The sequence below is a fragment of the Rhamphochromis sp. 'chilingali' genome (genome assembly GCF_963969265.1).
Source record: "Rhamphochromis sp. 'chilingali' genome assembly, chromosome: 12".
In the NCBI taxonomy this organism is placed as follows: domain Eukaryota; kingdom Metazoa; phylum Chordata; class Actinopteri; order Cichliformes; family Cichlidae; genus Rhamphochromis; species Rhamphochromis sp. 'chilingali'.
In genome coordinates, this window is record NC_137939.1 from 7,309,711 (window position 1) to 7,324,754 (window position 15,044).

A 15,044-nucleotide genomic window follows, 5' to 3' on the forward strand; every position below is an offset into this window, starting at 1 on the left:
TGCTAAAAATGTGGAATTTTAAAATACATAAGTGTTTTAAGATTTGTGATCGGAAAAACAAAATATTTATCTTGTTCTAACGTTTATTAATGCATTTCCTTTTTCTAGAAACTCATTAATATACAAGGAAATTCAGTGAAAGTGAAGTTCCTAAATTTGATTATGACAAATCCAGTTCTTGGAGCTAACATCTGCCATTCTTTGCATACATGTCTACATACATAACTTCCTGCTTATACTATTGGTCAGTATACTACAAAAGCAAACTGGAAACTGAGCAAAAATACCAAAAATCTTTGCTTAAAGAATTTGTTAATGTTAGGCAGATATCAGTTTTACCTGATAAAGATATTACATGAAGAGTGACACATACAAAATACTTTTTTCTCTTGTAATTCTAAATACATTGATGTCGCCTGGTTATAAACTGTCACTTTCAATTCAGCATTGCTTTTCTGCTTTATACGTTTCTGTTTACATGTTCTTTATCTCTCCTGTTTGCTCTCCATGCACTTCTCTCTGTTTTGTTTCTTTTGTTTTTTCCCTCTTCTTGCCTGCCACCATGTGCTCTGTCAAGGCGGAGATAACTCTGCCTCACAGGCTGAGGGAGGAGCACTTAGACAGATGAAGAGTAAGTAGAGACTGCGAATCAATTGCATTTAAGCTAAATCACTTCATCCTGTTTAGATACGTTCAGAGTTCACAGTTGTCCTTCCCACTTACATGACATTTTATAACATTTGTCTAAATTCTAGAGCATTTTAACCTGTCCATAGCATTTTATGTAAATAACTTTATATGAGATGTTATTTCAAACCATATGTATCCAATTTATCAAAGCAGCTGTTCTATCACCCTTTGAAAACTGAACTGAAAGAAATTTACTTTTAAGTACAATGTGACCGTAATTGCTGTTAACAAAGGCAATGTTTGAATGATTACCTACATTTTTTTATCTATTTTTACCCAATGCCGCATGGTCAATACAGTGAGGACTAGTATTAGTGCAGAGTGACTGTATTCCAGGTAAAACAACATAAAAAAAAAAAGATTTTTACTAAGATTTCAGAATCAGTGAAACGGCAACATAAAACACAGAATAACAGAAAATTCAACATTACAATCTAATTAAGAAACATTTTGTAACAAGTACAGCAGGCGAGGCGTTTTGTTACCTTAAACAAAGCTGTAAGTAAACGCACCATTAAAATATAACCTGGCTATAGCATAAGTGACAATTATACCTTTTTACAGTCTCTTTATGTTATCTGTACGCTTTGTTCAGCAATTATCCAACTGTCCTATCTGTTCATGCTCCTTCTGCCGACCAATGGTAGGAGAGCAATAAAAGACTTAAAGCTAAAGAGTGGTGTGTGCTCGCTAATGGCATGAGTCGCGTGACACTGTTAAACAAGTTGTTTAGTGGTCATAAAATGAAACACCACCAACTCGTTTGAGAGCTTAAGATAAATTTACAGCTCAAACACTCGTTGTCGCCACAGCAGCAGAACAAGTGGCAAATTCCAAATGCTGCTGCAACAATGGCGATGGTTACGAGTCCTTTATTGTCCTGTTGCTCTTCTATTGAGAACAACCGCTTACCTTTTATATTGTACTGCGCACATTTTCATCTAATGATTTGTTCAACAGAATTAACCAGTAGTGATAAACAGGCCATAAAATTAAAAACCTTCTATTAATCTTGGAGCAACAAACCAGGCGGCTGAATGAAGAGGTTTGTGTCCCTGTGGTTTTCTGTTTGTAAGGGTGCAAAGGATCCTGCTTTTTATATCATAGGTCATAGCTGACCTTAACAGCAACACGCCATAGGAACATGTCACACTGTTTGCCCACTGTGTGAGTCTCTTCATCAAACCTCCACCCTCTCTCCACCCACATCCCAGGCTAAATACAATCGTACTAGCAAAGACTCAAAAACACACATTTTAATCTCTTTTCAAAAAGTTGCAAGCACACCAACTTAGAATGTGTCTTTTTTTTTTGAAAGATACAGCTGTTTAATGTTGTTTAGCTGTTTTTAAGTTTGAAAAAGCATTTAATCATGCTTATGTGCAACTGATCTAGTTACATTTTAGCCCAGGATATTTTAGATTTGTACCTCTCGTGCGATGTACTGAGCTTTTTAAAATGAATTTAAATAGCTGTCAAAGGTGTTTCAGCTCTTTCTTTTTTATCCTGAAGCTTTACACAGGCCACAGTTTCAATCAAGCACACATTGTAAAAAGGCTTAGTGGTGTCACACACAGGCAAATCTCTCTCTCTTTCGCTCTTTCGCTCTCTCTCTCTTTCTCTCTATCTCTCTTTCTCTCTCTATGTGATGCAGTAAATATGAGGGACAGCTGTATGTGTCTCGAAACAGTTTATCAGGTCGAGCGAACTGAATCTTGGTCTGGCTGTGGGCACTGAGAAGCCGGGGATTGAAACACGGTGTGCGTGTGTGCGTGTGTGCGTTTGTGTGTGTTAATTCCTAGCTGGCTTGCCAATGGCTGGCTGTCACTTCCAGTTACGGGTGATTCCTTTAGATTTCCCCCAACTGTGATGATAGGTCTTTAATGGAAAGCTGTTCTCTCCTCCCCACGAGAGAGACAGAGAGAGCAGGGAGAGTGAGGTGGGGTGGCACGCTAGCGAGTCTTTGTGTCCGGCCGGAGCATTGCGGTTGTCTCAACAGGGAGCACTTTTTCAGTAGGACTCTTTTTTGTTTTGTTTTTTTCCATTCTGCACATAGAGGATGAGTAAACAATGAAGGATTGAGGATATTTATTTTCCTAGAAAAAAACATTCGCAAAAACAGGTGAGGTGTCCTTTTGTGCGTTTGCTTCAAAATATTCTACATTTAAATCCTGGTAAAAAGATATGCGTAACTGTTTGTTGTGCACTACAGCATCATCTTTGAGCTTTTTCCATTTACACTTTAAATGTTTTCTTGCTTAAGAACTCAAACGACAGCTGCAGTGGTGCTTGCATGCAGTACTTTATGGTTTTCTTTATGGTTAGTATAATCATTTTGAAAAGCTGATCTATATGTATAATTGCATAAATTAGCGGCATATTTTGACATTGCCTGATTGGCATAGGACCAATTTTATTTTTCCTTTAAAAGTGAAAATGAAGTTAATTTTCAATTGCATTGAAACAGAGTTTGAAGTTGAAGTGTAGTTAAATTTGTTGAAGGATTCATTCAGTAGATTATTGTAAACGGGAACTGAATGTATATCTTTTTAGGGTGTTTAACAGCAGCTGAGCTGTAACGATAATGGTCAGATGACAATGAAAGAGAATGTGTGTCTCTGTTCTTTGAGTTCACTGTAATGAAAGTATATTTAATTGCTCATCCTCATTTAATCCTGGCTCACTCCAGTTGGCCGATTTAACAGTTGCCCAACGATATTTACGTCTCCAGCAAACATTCGACCCCAGCAGGAATAAAGGCAGATGCCAACCAGAGTAATCAAATCTAAAAAGAAACGTATCTAGCTTATCCATGAGTGAGGTTTAGAATACCATTATGACCTCCCATCATTGTCCAACATGCTCCAGGTCAGCATTGTTACCTTGCTGATTGGATGAAATATTTAACAGTGAAATGCCACTCAAGCCCTTCTTCTCCTCATCAGTCTATCTCTCTCAGTCTGTCTGTATCCATCTCTCTCTGCTCAATCTTTCTACCTGGTTTCACTTGCCTGCTCCGTCCTTTTGTCCGCAGGCGCAAAATCTTTCAACATGATGTCCCCCACCGGCGACAACTCGGAGCTGCTGGCAGAGATCAAGGCAGGGAAGAGCCTCAAGCCCACACCTCACAGTAAAGGCTACACCACTGTGTTTTCCAACAGCGGGCCCACAGGAAACAATGTAGGTCACTTAGCTTCCTTAGCTACAGACAGTGACTCATGCAGAAGGGATCGTTCTGAAAGTTAACTCACAGTTTTTACAATCACCTGTGGATTTGATGTCACGCTCTCTATTTTAAATGAACTATATGTGAATCTAACCACATTCTGGCCTGATTTGTGAAAGTCAAAATCTCACTCTCTTTTAGCCACATGTGTTAAAATTTATGTGACTCCTGTTTGTTTGTTTTTTTCCATCTGTGCCTTTATTTCTCTTCAGGAAAACTCTACATCTCCAGAGAGTCGATCATCTAGCCCACCAGCCAAACCGCCATCCCCTCCGCCAACCAGCACACCAGTGACCTCACAACCCACCAATCCGAGCCCCAGCCCCAGTCCCAGTCCCAGTCCCAGCCCCAGTCCCAGCCCCAGCCCCAGCCCCGCTGGCTCCGGATCTGGCAGGACCGTGTCAACATCTGGGAGCAACGAGCAGCTGTCCTCCAACTCTGTGATCAATGGGAACAGTGGTGGAGGCACAGCAAAAGCGGATTCAGGGAGGAAGACGAGCCTCACAGATGTTGAGGCTCTAGTGCCTACTCACGATGAACAAGGGAAAGCCATCCCTGAATGGAAAAGGCAGGTGATGGTGCGCAAGCTTCAGGTCAAGATGCAAGAGGAAGAAGAGCACAAACGCAAGGTAGGCATAATGGCTGAGTGTCATTAGCTATCCCATTTGTGGGCCTATAAATTTAACAGTGTACAGTAAAAATGACTAGAAGTGACTTCAGATTCAGATCATGAGCAAAGCAAAGGGGATAGCTGTTGCTTGGATTTGAGCGTGGAAGTTTGTGATTTTGAACCACAGACAGTATAAAAGATGGACGTAGCTACTGTTACATCACCCACTGCTTCTGCAGTCTTGTTTTGAAACCTCAAGATGAGCGTTTTCTCCATCACCGTCTTGATTTTGGGAATAAAAAGGATGTGATGAGGAGTTTTGACTGTGAAACCACATACTCACTGGCAACCACAAGACATTTTCACAGATAATCTGCCATTTTGAAACATGGTATGAACAAGATTTGCAAAAATAGACTTTTTAGCAGGTTTAAAGCACTTCCTAGCCAGAAACTACATCCATGTTTTATACTGTCTATGCTTTGAACACTGGCATTGTGCGAAGGCATGTTTAATTTAGTTCCATTTTTGCATGAGATCATTCTTGCTCTTTGTGTTAGCTTTTCTTAGAAGTCGCTAGTTTAAAGCTAAGCATTCAGTGGGGTCATATTTTTCTCAAGGACTACAGCCAGCATACACTGATGCACAGTCATAGCACTATATTATGACTATTTAGACAAGATGTTTGTACCGGAACAATCTGAACACTTGCTAATCCTGTGTAATACAAGAAGGACCCTAGTAGTATGTAACATGCTTGATTAAATTTGACTGATTAATAATTTACTGCTATCTAAGGAATTGTAATGTTGCACCACTAAACAACAAGCTTAAACACACTGCTCACGTGCAGTGTTTTAATTGTTTAGTTCCATTTTTTTGATAAAAACATTAAACTGGTAACACATAAGCTAATAACACATGAAAACATGTTCACGTCCACAAAATGATCATCTCCTTGTTCTCACATTTTTCAATTATTTATCCACTTCTTTTGCATTTCTTCACATGTTTCTTGTTCGTATTTGTACTTCTTGCCAATAGCAGACCTTTTTGGAGTGCACTGAATTGAATACTTGGCTACAACAACCATCACAGAATTTGGCACACTTGACTAATGGGTTCACAGTGTGGGCTGGTGTTTGATGGTGGAGTTTTGCTGTTCCAAGTTCTTACATGCTGATTCAGTGGTGTGATGCCGAGTCCATTCACACTACAAGTCAACCATTATTGATACCAACAGTAACACAAATAGCATATTAACAATACTGAAAACTTGTGTCCATTGAGGATTTTTTTTTTTATTTAAATCATCTCTATCTAATCATTGTAGCAGTCTTTTTTTTAATTTCCCCAACATCTTTTTTGGGGGGGGAGAAGCTGGCAGGGTGTGAGCAGATCATGATCTCATAAAGAGTAACGCCAATGGTTTGCAGTGTCAGTGTCCTTGTAGTAGAAGTGTTGTGTAGATGCATAAAAAAATATCAGACAAAAGTAAACACTGGCTCATAAAAACAGAATAGAGCCTTTTAAGAGGCATTACGCAAATGTTGTGAAACATCTGCAGTGTTAAGTGCCTAAAATACAAATACTAACATGTTGTAACTCTTGCATGCCAGTATTGGTCTAGCTAACATATAATTTCGCATATAACTCAACAAAGTAGTCACTGTTCTTTGACTCAAAATTCCATTGGAAAGCTTTATGCTTGTAATCAGGCAGTGCCATTGCACCACTAAATCCATGTAAATCCTGTGTGTTAGGATGGATTTGCACTGAAGCGTGTGTTCGTACCAGGAAATTCAAGCTGAAGGAATCCCTCCCTCCTTCCTCCTTTTTTTTTCCTTGTCCTATTGGTCTCCTTTGACCTCTGATTTAGTTTGCATCAACTGGGCAGTACCAGCCTCTGGAATGGCACTACTCCCACGCCCACAATGCCATTTTGGGCCCATTTGGTGAACTGATGACTGAGGCCGACCTGAACCGAATTGAGAAGCAAATTGAGAACCTACAGGTTATGCATAAGGTATCAGAAGTCGAGAAGGAACTGAGTGAATTGGAGCAGGAGCTTCACCAGCTTCTACCAGTTTCTGCTGCTCTCAATCAGGGGCACTTCTCAGTCAATCCAAAGCAGGTGCATGGCAAAGCTGAAGATCTTCCAGCCTGGTGCAGCAAGATTTCTACCCTCCTAAAGAGTATGGCTATCCTTCTTGCCACTCTGGGAGGCAAAGAGATAGACATCTTGGATCTTATATGTCCTGGATATTCCCAAGAAGACACAAGAAATGTGAGCACAGGTCAGTCAGTGGGATCAGCTGGAATTATGGGACGCTCTCAATCCTTTTCAACAAGAGAGGATGTAGAAAAGGAAATAAAGCAGTGCGGCGTTTCAGTGAAGAACCTAAAGGCTAATTATGAAGTTCAGAATCAGCCGCAGTCTGCAGATAACCAAGCAAATAGGGTTTACAAACGCAAGAGGTCACTCCCTGTGGTAAGTGAGTCTAGTTATCATCCAGAGACAGTCTGTGAGGATGAGGTCCCTTGTTCCTCTGCTTCCATACTGGAATCCAATACCAATGGTGGTTTAACTTCAGTGGAGGAATCAGTCTTACCACTTGTTGAAGAACCAGCTATCACCGCATCTCATGCTCCTAAGACATATATGTCTTCTGAGGCAATGGCACCAACTAATATTGAACAGTTCAGCCAGGTTCTTTCTGCAGACCCTGTTTTAAATAATGATCAACTAACAAGAAGCTTGGAGGTGCAGACAGATCTAAGCTATGTCCAGGAATGTATTGAAATGAGGAAAGAGAGAATTGTCTTCCTGTTCCTTGAACATTGGCGGAAGTATACAGTCTCTGAGTCTTATCAGACTAGATATACTGGCAGGAGGCGAAATCATTTAGATGTGGACTGGGAGGACTACAGCCAATTTAGTGCACAGATTGGTGGAGAGATGCACAGTGAAGACGATAAACTCCTCCTATTTATGAAATCAAAGCAGGTAGTAGGGAATCTGATTGGCCACTGGAGGGCAATCATGAGTCAAGTGCCCACACGCCAGATCCGCCGGCTGAGTCGTGCTCAGATGATCTATTGGCCACAGCATTTCCTGCCGCACATCAACGGGTTAACTGTGAGCTATGAAAGCCTAACTCTTGACCTTTTCATGCTTGGCTATTTCCAGCTATTGGAAATGAACATGTCTCGAAGTGAGCGGAAATTCCGACACCTTTTATGCTATGAGATGTTTGACCGTCTTGGCAGCCACAAATGGGAGGTCATAAGGCAGTTTCACAAGGAGGTCATGGAGGAAATTGAGTGCGAGAAGCGAGATTGGGCGGATGGTTTTGAGGACATAAAAGTCAAGTACTTTGGAGACTCGGGTGAGGGAGGAGGCATGCTGACAGCATCGCTACATTCCATGTCTCCTGACATGTCCATAATGTCAATGCAGGAAACACTCCCTCCCCCACCATCCCACCCACCACCTCCTGAACTCCCACTTTCGAATGCACACTCTGCACCACCTGCACCATCACAACAACCCTCCTTACCAGTCTCACATTCGGGGGTTTCTGAAGGTTCGTCACCTGCTGTGGCTCACGATGGTCAGTGTGTGGAGCAGGGACCCCCCAAGGACTCAGTGGAGGACAGTGTTCAGGGGAATGTCAGTTTAAATAAGCCTGCAATTTCTAATGGGAAAGGTTCAGAGCCGGACCACATGCAGGACTTGGCAAGCGTGCAACATGTTGAAGCAACAGCTAAAGTTGAGACACTTCCAGACACAGCAACACCATGTCCAGTGAAAGATGCCCAACCTGTTACTGTTAAAGTCAAAGAAGAACCCCACGTTGATAAACCTCCACCCAAAGAAGAACCCAATGAAGATTCAATTAAAGTCATCTATGAGCTTAAAGAGTTCAGCAATGAGGAAATCATCAAATACATTGACCGAAGCTTTGCTTTTTGGAAAGAAAAGGAAGCTGAACTTTTTGATATCTAATAGCTATGTAGGCTAAGGTTGTGCTGAAGGTTCACTGCTAAGATCAATTGTGGAAAACTAGCACGCACAGTGCAACATGCTGACAAGAGAACCTAATCTGCTTTGTTAATGTTTAGGTCATGTCACGTAATGGACTTAACTGCAGCAAAGAGCATCCATGCTGCTGTGCTAACATTACCGCTTCTGTATGTTTAAGTGGAGGAAAGTATGCATTGTATTACAAAAGATGCACATATTGTGTGAAACCAAGAGCTTTTCAGACGAAGTATGATTGATTGCCACAAAACACAAAGGAAAAAAAAGTTTAAAAGGAAAAGATTTGCCATAAAAATCAATGCTGTTTGTTTCTTTGGGTCATCTTTGTAATGGGGATGATTAGTAAAACTCTGCATAGTTGTTTTACACTGAATATTTCAGACTGCGTTTATGTGAGGGTTTTATCCCATCTCATTTTCATACAGTAGGTGATTAATTGGCACTGGTATTAGTAATGTGCATAAGAAGATGTGGCTCACTTTTAAGTGACAGACTCAGGTCTATAGATAACATCCATATATTCCACCGACTTTAAAAAATGACATGGAATTGCACACAGTTTTTGCTACATAAAAGTTACATTTCCATTTATCTTTCTTTCTATGCACATGATCAAACGTGTCCCTTTTTCTCCTCTTTGTCACATTTTTAGCCAGTGAACTCACACAAAAACAGCAAGTGACAGCGAGTGAGCAGCATCTGGCCTCTGTTCTACCTTCATTCTTGATAATTAGTGAAGGGGAAAATGGCCTTACTGTCTAAATGGTTCCTTTTTGCTTGAACTGAAAGAGAAAGTAGCTCAGTCTTTAGTGGGTTTGAAGTTTAGAACTACTTAGTGGTTCACAAATGTCTTTGTTTAAATTCAAGTGGATTATTTACTTATAAGGTGTGCCTTTTAATAAACATTACAGAATTGGTGAAATATGGTGAAAATGGTTCAAAAGTTACAATTATTTTCTCTGAGCATATTTAAAAGTATTCACCAGTCAAAGCTTTAACTTAAATAAAACATCACATTAAAATGTTACAACTGCTTTATGGTGTTTATTCCATTGTTTGCTTATGTTATTATATAAGTATATTTCAAATATTGGCTCAGAGTTTCCATAATTGATTTCATGTTCTTCTATTTATTGGTTTCTAGGTTGGTGTTATAAGTAAATAAAACTGTCATTTTTGGGGATTAGCAGATTTAAGCAGCAATTAACCATTTGGAGTTTTTGCACTGATGCACCTGTGTGGCAAAAAGGCCAAAACAATAGATTACCTAAGATATTGTTTCCATCCTTTTGAGAACTTACATAACGACACTGATTTACCAATGAAAGAGCAACTGTCAAACACACACTCTTCAATGTGTAATCCTCAAGTGCAGTGCTTGTCGATGCAATAAACCGCACACTGCACACTATTCTCATAGTGTCTGTTCTATTGCATCAAGATTACCTTGGAATAACCCTCTTAACACCCCCTGCTGTCCTTCTATCTGTGGCTTACAGGAGCCATAAGGAGGTTACAGTGAATCTTTATCAACTTGCAGGTCGCACGAGAAGGCAGTCAGCTGGTAAACCTAAAGCCACTTTCTATCAAACTTTTTCCCCTTTGCACAATATTTCAGGCAGAGTTGGAGCACGTACACAATGCAGTAAAGAGTGATGTTAGTAACAACACTGCCTTAACAGATGGGCAAAACTATAATAGACTATGATGTAATCTGCTGAGCTTGCACAATGCGCTCTTGCATATATGGAACTGGAGGTCAAGTTGCTGTAGTAATTACAGTATCAACAGAATTAGTCTTGACTGAACTACAGTTTATTTGTTTATTTTTCTTTCATTAGACAAAAAATAATGCTAGATTCAATAAAATTACCTAAAACTATTATTGATTATTGAAATAGCTGCTAGCACAGCAAAGTCTAGGCAATAACTTCATCTTAATAATACAATGTCATTTTCACACTTCCAAATTTATAAATCTAATAGCCTACAATTGTTATAATCCCAAACAGTATGCAGGCACAGCAAAGGGTTGTGTGTTCTGACCCTTGTGGATGTCCACTGACACTACAAATATGGCCCACAAAACCAAAAAACTTTATTAAGCCCATCAAGAGAGCTGCTTAATTCGTATTTTGCAGCTTTTTCTTTTTTAATTGGTTGGCTTAACTGTCACTCTTACTTAACTGCCAGTTGACTTGATCACACTTAGTTTAAACCTTTAATAGCTACTATCAGCTACTTTTTGGTGAAGAGTTTTGGTGGGGGGCGGTGTAAATTTGTTTATTTTGGTTTGTTTTCTCCATGTTTTTTTCTTTTTCTTTTTTTTTTTTTTTTTGAGGCAAAATTCCCAGGGGACTCATTAAATATTAATTCCATAGATAATCTTACCTGGATTCACACTGGCTAGGGCAAGTGAAATCCTTCAGTAAAATGAATGCAGAAGGGTAATGTGTCTAGTTGGGCGAAGATGAGAACTCCAAGATGGCTGCCTTCTTTCTCTCCCACTCCACCTCCAGTTACAGCCTGAAAGGGAAAAAAGGGATCCAGTTACCATATGTGTACACAGAGAATATCCTGTAAAACACTGTCCTTTTCAAAGGCTTTGTTTCATTTTAAACAAACAGCAGAAGCAGACATTTTGTGAGATCTGTTTGTTTTGGTGAATTCATACATTAGTTTCAACTATATTGGGTTACCATTGTTTAGGTTCTTAAGTCTTACATAAAGGCCATTTGTTTAAAACTGACGTTTGAGAATCTGCACAAACAAACAGACTGGACTAACATTTCATTACAGTTGTTCTTTATGCAGGTGCTTGCCTGCTTTAGTGATGATTTATGCAGTGCTACCGACATAAATCATCTCAATATCACCTTTAATTTAATATAATAGACTCAATAGTAATTTCCAAATATTTCAAATGTTAACACATCTATTATTATATCCAGGTGTATTATAACCAGATATTTTAAAAATGATCTCATGGGGCACATCTGTTCATGACTGTGTGCTAACCTAAAGGTGAAGACTGAGATTACTACTTTTTTAAAGAAGAAGGTTGCACACAAGATGATGCAAGTGAAGTCTGTAGCAGAGTTAGCTACTTAACTGACTGAAGAACTTGCTCACATTTACCAAATACATGTAGTAGACATTTTGCACTCGCGATTTCTCTTAAACTTGACACAAGTCTCCTCACAACAGAAGATACTTTAAAAGTACAAATTCATTGCTGACTGCTGTGGGCCCCTATCTCTGTCTCTCCCCGGACCCCTCTGTCCCCTTACAGGCTGAGGAGGAGGCGGCACGCTTGGCGTCAATGCCAGCCTGGAGGAGAGACATGATGAAGAAGAAAATGGATGAAGAGAGGTGAGTAGCCAGTGTTACTCAGCACATCTCATTTTTGGTGGCAGGTTAGTAGTGCTTAACCCAAATGGATGACATAAAGGCGCTCTGGGCTGGAATAAGTTGGCAGAAAACACTTAGTGGCTGTGATGCCACCAAAACATCCAACCAGTTGGGGGGTTTTGTTACTAGAGAGTTTTTTTTTCACAGGAAAGCACTTTAAATTCTTGCCATTGCAGGCCTTCTTTATTAATTTACTGTTTATTTGCATTTCAAGAAGCTCTTCTGCTCTTCTGCAAATATTCAGAAATACCCAGCTTACTAAATGTATTTTTTGTGTTTGCATTGGGAAAATGTTGGACCTAATCAAAACTGCAGGTGCGTCATATGCTCATATGCACTAAAAGTAAAAGGCTAGTTTTGTATCTGTTTTTAAATCCATAAATCAGAGCCTGGAAGAAGTAAAAGAGTCGAGAACTTTACATGAAAGGTTTCATTCATTTTTTTCCTCCAGTGGAAGCAAAAATATATTGACTAATTCAGCTTTACCTCAAGATTTGTGCGATCTTTAGCCTTCTTTGTGACATTTATTGTTGAACAATTTGAACTTGATGTTTAGAGTATAAAGTGTACTTCCTATTTTGTCACTTGCACGTGTTAAAATTATCATTTAATTGCTTTAACTTGTGAATTAACTGCTGTTGCTGTTTAAGATATTTAAACCTTGTCTTCTTGTGCTCACCATCTCCTGATGTGACAGGGAACAGAAAAGGTAAGAAAATTTTATTCATTCTGCTTTATACAACACGTAACACAAAATGTGTTGAATGAGAAATTTGTTAGGTGCTGTGAGTCTGAGATCAATGGATTAAAAACTTCTTTAATTACGTTTAAAAAGAGCAAAGAAAAAAAATTTAATATACAGAAAATACAGTACTATTCTTTTAACAGTAAATACTGCCCAAAAAGTGAGATGCCTTGGTGGTGGTTTGTGCTTCTGAGTGCTTCGTGTCTTGAGATGTGGTCATTTGCATATGTTAGAAGTAACAACTATAAACTGAAGATTTACTGTACAACTCTAACTACTGTGAATTATCCTTTATGGGTGCACGTAGAAAAGAAGAGGAGCAGGCCAAAAAGGTGAAGGAGATCGAGGAGAAGACGGAGTTGGAGCGAATACGAAACCTAGGCTATGACGAGACCAAACTGGCGCCCTGGCAGCGGCAGCTCATTTTGAAGAAAGGGGATATACCCAAATAGTAAACAGGATCATCTCCCCATCCTCTGCCCTGCAGCGCTCCCCACCCCAACTTATACCAATGCCTCCCCCTCCCTGATCCTGCATCCCACACTGCACAGGTCCACAGGGGAAAAGCTGGTCTTCCTTTAAACTGTGTGTTACTCTTTGGCCTCCAGACACACAGGGCCATGCTGTGGCTGCTGCTGTCCACACGGGCTCTGAGGCTCAGCTTGGGATGACCCTGCACCTGTTTTATTGACACAAAATCTTGTTTTTTTTCTTCATTTTTTTAACATTAACAACAGTTCTGAGATGCACTGATTCTTGTGACCGGATAAATGTATGTGTCCTGAACTTAGCATCTATCCGCTTTCCTGCAAATCACTAGACTAGACAAAAGTTAGAACATTTAACAGACTTATAATAGAAAGAGACTACTTTTAAGCCTATATGCCAGACTCACTCACCTTTATGTAATGAATGGGGAAAAAATACTCATGAAGCAGCTAATGCATTCTATATGTAGATAGTGTTACATCTCCATCATGGCTTAGTCATGACATTTTTGTACCAGTCTCATAGAAGCGTTTTACTGCCACGGTTGCAATTCTTTTCAATTTTTTAAAGCAAAATCTCTGCTCAAACGTATCAGCGTCTCGTAGTTAAGCTTGTCGTGCTTTCTCAGCGGATTTCAAAAGATGATAAAATATCCTATTTTTCAAAAAGAAAATGCAAAATGATATAGATTGATTTTCACTGGAAAAGGATAAAAGGATCCAAATGAGATTTTTCAGTGTGTGACCTAAACTTTAAGCTGTTCTGAGCACGAATGTTACATGTTGTGTGCATGTGTTGCATAAAGCGTATCAAGTTGTGTTGTTTTGTTAAGCATACTTGACCCAGGGGTTCCTGGATATTCTCAAAGGAAGAAAAGAAAAGACACAGAAAGTCTTACTAGGCATCCTCTATGTGAGCATAGCCTTTAAAAGAAATGCACATCGGCAACTTACAGCAGTCGTCATCTTCACACTAAATATTTCAAAAGTTAGAGAAAAGACAACATTTTGTCCTGTGTCATGTTCCGGTCTTTGTCCCACTAACCTGGACTCTAAATCTTTGATGAGCAGATCTGCTTACACACATAGTCACGATACAAATTTTGTGAAACGACAGTTTCAGTAGTCGACACCAGTGACTACAAAAAAGCTGATTTTTCTTTTTCAAGTATTCTTAATGATTCGCACATCTGTTGGGCACAGTTTGGCCAACAAATAGAAATTTGGAAAAGCTGTGTTGAATACTTTCGGCAGAACTGAGGAGACATACATACTGCAAGTTTTACCAGTTCACGCATTTGCACAGTGGAATTTAAGTGAGAGTAAAGCTCTTAAATGAAATTAAATCATGCTGTGTTTGTCCGGTGGTTAAAAACATGATGTTTCATTTTTGTTGGATGGACATTTTTACAAGTATGCACACGATGTCACATGAATATCATGGGACTGTTTGATCACTTGGATATATTCTAATTCACTTTCATCGGATGCCATATGATATTGAAATTGAGGATGGTGTAAATGTCATTGCCATTTGATTTTCTTTATATATAAACTGTGTACATAGTGACCCTCAGCATTTTGTCACCTCATTGTTTCCACATTGCATTATAATACATGTCTCAGCCTTGCTTGAATAGAATATTGGTTAATGTGTAATCATATTTTCAGACTGTTAAAGTTGAAGAAATTAAATCTTAAATTACCAAAAAAAGAGAAAATGTGTGCTTCGTTTTTTGTGTTACTTTCCAAAAAATATAATACTTGTGCAACACTAATTAATTCCCATACAAACTTGTCATGTATACTTTTTTTGAAGAAGCTTAAAA

General features: G+C 39.3%; 2 protein-coding genes across 2 annotated transcripts in view; both read left to right on the forward strand.

Annotated features, from left to right (window-relative positions):
• espn (espin) overlaps positions 1-14,856 on the forward strand; it is a 37,147-nt gene extending 22,291 nt beyond the window's left edge. Inside the window, exons 11-16 of the mRNA XM_080899371.1 lie at positions 578-631; positions 3,725-3,870; positions 4,129-4,545; positions 11,864-11,942; positions 12,670-12,691; positions 13,035-14,856. Coding sequence (XP_080755497.1) covers positions 578-631; positions 3,725-3,870; positions 4,129-4,545; positions 11,864-11,942; positions 12,670-12,691; positions 13,035-13,179 — 863 coding nt within the window. The 3' untranslated portion in view covers positions 13,180-14,856. The remainder of the gene's footprint in view (positions 1-577; positions 632-3,724; positions 3,871-4,128; positions 4,546-11,863; positions 11,943-12,669; positions 12,692-13,034) is intronic.
• Positions 6,490-8,535, forward strand: LOC308406574 (espin-like protein; the record flags this gene model as incomplete). The annotated part of the gene is made up of 1 exon (XM_080897655.1): positions 6,490-8,535. The coding sequence occupies one exon, from the start codon at positions 6,490-6,492 to the stop codon at positions 8,533-8,535; it is 2,046 nt and encodes a 681-aa protein (XP_080753781.1).
• Positions 14,857-15,044: the final 188 nt, after the last annotated feature.